The sequence below is a fragment of the Lissotriton vulgaris genome, chromosome 10 (assembly GCF_964263255.1).
Source record: "Lissotriton vulgaris chromosome 10, aLisVul1.2, whole genome shotgun sequence".
NCBI lineage: Eukaryota > Metazoa > Chordata > Amphibia > Caudata > Salamandridae > Lissotriton > Lissotriton vulgaris.
In genome coordinates this window covers 165331742-165337438 of record NC_141698.1, presented here as the reverse complement: position 1 = coordinate 165337438, position 5697 = coordinate 165331742, and the positions used below count along the sequence as shown (strand labels likewise).

The 5697-nt window shown below is 34.2% G+C and overlaps 1 protein-coding gene across 1 annotated transcript; it reads left to right on the top strand.

Moving 5' to 3' along the window:
- The first annotated feature begins 417 nt into the window (after positions 1 to 417).
- GPR139 (G protein-coupled receptor 139) lies at positions 418 to 2216 on the top strand. Its single transcript, XM_086942401.1, has one exon. The coding sequence runs from the start codon at positions 494 to 496 to the stop codon at positions 1331 to 1333; it is 840 nt and encodes a 279-aa protein (XP_086798527.1). The 5' UTR covers positions 418 to 493; the 3' UTR covers positions 1334 to 2216.
- The last annotated feature ends 3481 nt before the right edge of the window (positions 2217 to 5697 follow it).

Here is a 5697-nt window from a genome sequence, read left to right as displayed (position 1 = left end):
TCCACTACTAATAGAAAGAGACACCAAATCTTACATTACCTGGAAAAAAGTCATTTCATGTATTTTTAAAAGAGTCATTTTACTGTACTTACAGAAAATATTATATTCTGGTGATTGCATCATATTGATAATTTAAAATTGTATTTAATGTCACAATGCCTTTTACCTTGAACTAATGTCAAAATACATTGTACTTGGCAAGTGCAACCTTGAAACCATGCTTTAACGTCCATATATTTGTGTTTCTTTTTTGGGGAATGTCTCCATCAAAATATTATGTAAACGGTACTTGAGTATGAAATACCTTTCCACTGCATTATTTTGCTAAATTTAATTACATGTATTCTGCTAAAAAAGGAAATCGATTGTAATAGTTTTATGTTTATATTTTTTCACAGCTAACATCTTAACAGTAATTATACTGTCACAGCTGGTGGCTCGTAGACAGAAGTCTTCATACAACTATCTACTCGCCCTGGCGGCTGCAGACATCATGGTCCTTTTCTTCATTGTGTTTGTTGACTTTCTATTGGAGGATTTCATTATCAACAAGCAGATGCCTCAGATATTGGACAAAATAATTGAAGTCTTAGAATTTTCTTCCATTCACACATCTATCTGGATTACTGTGCCACTGACTATCGACAGGTACATTGCAGTATGCCATCCATTGAAGTATCATACTGTGTCCTACCCGGCCCGCACTCGGAAAGTCATAGTGAGCGTTTACGTGACCTGTTTATTGACAAGTATTCCTTATTATTGGTGGCCAAACATTTGGACAGAAGACTACACAAGTACATCAGTGCACCATGTGCTCATCTGGATTCATTGCTTCACTGTTTACCTAGTGCCCTGTTCAATTTTCTTTATTTTGAATTCAATCATAGTGTACAAGCTTAGGCGAAAAAGCAATTTCCGACTTAGAGGCTACTCAACTGGGAAAACAACCGCCATTTTGTTCACTATCACAACTATTTTTGCCATTCTTTGGGCACCAAGAATAATTATGATACTCTATCATCTCTATGTGTCTCCAATAAACAACAGCTGGATGGTGCACATTGTTGCGGATGTTGCCAATATGCTAGCACTTTTGAACACTGCAATTAATTTCTTCCTATACTGTTTCATCAGCAAGAGATTCCGCACCATGGCAGCTGGGACGCTAAAGGCTTTTTTTAAGTGCCAAAAACAACCTGTTCAGTTCTACACCAACCATAACTTTTCAATAACTAGTAGCCCTTGGATTTCACCTGCCAATTCTCACTGCATCAAAATGTTTGTCTACCAGTATGATAAAAATGGAAAGCCTTTAAAGATATCCCCCTGAATGGCTGGTTTTCGCCTTGGTTTGCAGTGTGAAACGTATGGGTAAGGTTGAACAGCCCACCTTAAAGTAGCTAAGCACTTTGATTAAAGTTGGTAGTTTGGCTAGAAGTCTCAGTAAACTGGAGCATCTCTGAGTTGGTAAGAATGATTGTGAGGCTTGATGAGCAGTTTATATGATGTCATGGTGTCCACAGAATGTTCAGCCATTACTGGTTCGAGGAATTTGTGCATACGTCATGGATACATGAGCCATATCAAGCCTTTGCTATTGCATTTCTGTTGAGTATCAACTTTATATGTATCAGTTGAGGACAGAATTTAGGTGGAAAAGCTGTTAATAAGGAGCTACAGAGGTGTTCATTTGAGGTACTGCTTGATAGTTTTACCTTTTGTTAAAAAATGTTGGCGCTACATTTTTATTGTGACAGGATGAAGTCATGTACCTTTAAAGGATTCAGCAGCATAGTGTGCACTTGTCTAACAAGATGACCCTTGCTGTATTGAGAAAGTGTGCTGTCTCAGTCAGCAGTCTTTAGGAAAGGTTTTTTAAGCTGTCCATTAAATTAGGCAGAGGTATTGAATATTTTGCATTTTGCAGAATGGCTGTATTGAGGCCAGATGAACAGCATAGTTGTCCTATTACTGCAAAATACATGCAGGTACTACTCTGCTCTTCGGGTATTTGGAAATGTGCTTTAAATTTGCACAGCTGCACAAAACTTACTGTATAGTATTTAAGAGTTAAATTATTTAGAGTTAAGCAAAATGTATATAAGTAGTGTAAGGCTATTCACACATTATGCTTTATTTCTTTTTTACGTAATGAGGTGAATCATTTCCAACATGATGTAGTATCCGTCCAAGGAAAATACTGTTTTTCCTTTTTTCCCATTACTTCTTGTATTATGTTCCTCATAGCATATATAAGCAGACTACAGAGCACTGAATTTATGCCTTATTAACTAGGTGTGGACCCATTTCCCTTCCTGGTGAGAATAACAAGCACAACCTAATGACCACACAATGGGACTTCCATATTTGCAGTGGTATTAAAATGCTTTACACGGTTCTGTTACCACATCATGTGTTGTGTGTTCCAGGTGACACACTCACAATACTACTGGAGCATTTTGAATAATGTTCTACGCAGTGGCTGTCATTCAGTGTCTTGTCTCCAACTTGTTTTGCCACACAAAAGCATTGAACTTTCCAAACAACACAAGCAAATGCACTTGCCTGACAATGTTTTGAAATTATTATTAGTCTTTTTGGCTTCTCAAGAGCAGCAGAGATGCTTGAAACACTCATTGTCCTCGAGTGATCAGACTTTCATGGTAAGCCTGATGAGATATTCCATTAAGTATTCTGCTGATGCTTCGAATACCATGTACAGAGTATTTTTATTAATGTATAGTAAGACATGCGCAAAACACCCATTGGCACTTTTGCTATTATTGACAGTTCATTTAGGGATAAGAAATTCATTTATGTTGATTAATACAATGGTGTACTTGAAAACTGCTGTATTTCTAAGACTATTTCTTAATTTAAATGGAGACTAACCAAAAAGGAATACTTTAGGAATTCTTACATTTTGAAGTACTGTATTTCTATATTTTACTTGCTATAACAGTAAGTATAATATGATTTGGGTAACCTGTATGACTTCAGTGTAAAGCTGTTAAAGTGCAATATACCTCTATATGGTAAATGGTGTGTTTTATATTTTGAGAATGTGTCTGGTATATGATAAATGACTGTGAATAATGAAAGAATCTGCTTTGTTGGCATGCATACAAACAATTGAACTTGTATGGTTTAACAAAATTGCTCATTTATTGTCTAAGGTATCCTTCATATAGAAACCTCTTTTGGTCATTTTGGAACAAGAACACATTGTGTTAAAATATGACTGGTGTTTCTTTCTGCGATTATATTTTTTTGTTGTAAAAAACAATCCTAATTAGGAACTTCTACCATTGGCAGCAATGTTAATATTTAAGGTGATATGCATTGTCACATTCAACCAGATTCTTGATCCAGGTAATTTCTTTAAGTGTTTGAAATAACATGTCAATGTTGTCACTTAGACAAGTTCAGACATCTAATTCACACTAACTTGCCATGGTCTACTTTAGGATACAAAAGATGGAGGTTTTGTGGAAATGTTTTGAACTAATGGTGTTTATTTTGCAGATATCTGCCACAGTTTATCATTTGAAAAAAAGAGTGATAAATGTAACATGCTGTCATTTGATCGATTTGAGGAAAAAACAGAAACAGTTATGATGCATGCTTTTCCTAATGAAATGCAATTATGAGAATATGAAAAGTATATGAAAATATGAAAAGAATGTAGAAACAAACTTTTACAGCTATGTGTCTTACAAATTACATTACAGTATGAACAAAGTTCTTTATAAAATGTAGTGGGATGTACAGGACTATTAAAAACAACCTGCTGTGTGTTAAATATGTTAATGTCAATATTTTCATACTAAACAATATAATGTGTTTGGCAATGTTTACTTTGTGTTATATTAAGTCTCTTTCTTAATAAATTGTGCTGCTTTAGAGAAACATTTGAATATGTATTTGTGATAATCTTGCTCAATGAATGTATTCCCTGACATTTAAAGTAAAATCTAATGTCTTCCATATTAGAAATGTCTGCATGGTGTCGAATAAATAGACACTATAGTCACACAACGTAAGTGCTGTCACAGGTGAGCCAATTTGTTTTGTATCAATAAGTAAAAATGTTTTAGCAACTTCGCAAAAAAGGATTATGGGCCCTTCAGGTATGTTTCAATATTGGCCCTTCAATTTAAGTAACATTACACTGAGATTATTAATTTCTATTGGTGCTTAGTAGAAATAGTGTGCAACAATTAAGGGTTCTTTTTAACAGGACACACAATGGTAAGCACATTCTACACACACTGATTGCAAAGCCTCATAGCAGGGAAATGACAAAGCAAGAGTTATCCCTCTGATCTAGTGCAAAAATAGGGTAGGTCTTTTAATGCAATTTTTAATATTTGTGCAAGAAGAAGAATCAAATGGTATTTGTGCATAATAAGGGGGGAAAATATTTTTTTTCTGTCTGAGGTAGGTTAGATGCAATCAAAATGAAAACCCTTCCCATTAACAATTTCTACAACATAATGTTACATATTAAGATTAAAAATTATTTTTTTCTAAAATTGACAGTTTGTTGCCAATTTTTTATGGAAAAAATAGAAGACAATAATTTCCCTTATTAAACCTAATGAAAATACAAATATAATGGAGGATTTAATTTCACCAACATTATTTTTTTATCATGCAGCCTTTAGTCTACAAAACAAGTCCCACACCTTAGCACTGATCCCAGGAAGAAAAACATATTAAGTTGTGTTCTTATCCACCAGCACCCTTCCTTTTCTTTTGAGCATACTGTTTTAATGTCACAACCCACCCAATTGTTAGTTACTTCCTATAGCCAAACATGTCTGCACTTTACTCGAACCCCATTTTCTTGATAATAATCCTCCTTTTTACTGGCAGCCCTATTGCAATATTGAGTGCAATAAAATGGACATCTAAAGCACTTTTCTTTAGTCATGCAACTCCTGCAGGGGAAAGAAGTAATTCATTTAATAGATTTTGCTCATAAACAGAACCTTCCTAAGAACTTAACTGTGCTTTAAAACAACTTTGACTTTAATTGACACTCCTAATGAGGATACCAAAGCCTCTCCAGACAAATCTATAAAACCTGTTTCTACTAATGCCTCAGTCATATCATATTTTTATTATATGTGGAACAAATAGAACTAAATTTGGAACTCGAGTTTTGTGGGAGTACATTTGCACTTTTAACTTCTCAGGATCAACATGAGATCGAATATGGTCCAGGAGTCATTCTATTTGACGTGTGCGTAGTATGACATAAGACCTTTAACTTTTTTCTATAACAGAATATATTACAATCCAGCTCAATTGCATAAACTGAAAGCACTGAAACAAGACCTGTTAGTGTTGTGATACTCAAAGGGGTACTTATCTTCCTATTTTGTTTACTTGCCCAAAAGTATACTTATTTTGGAAGTACGTTTGGAAAAGAAATATTTTCATATGTGTTACCAAATTCCTTTTTTCAGTTCTTGATATCCTTCTTTGGGTGTTCATAATTACTTAAACACCAAATTGTATTAGGCAAACTAATTGTTAGTCTAATTACTGTATCTTTGCAAGTTATAAATTGAAGGCTGGTGATTAAATTACACTAAAATCTTGGTGGAATAAAGTATGGTAAAATCATAGATTGGATAATTATAATCTCACTTATTTACAAATGTTCATTAAATGTTACACATTGTA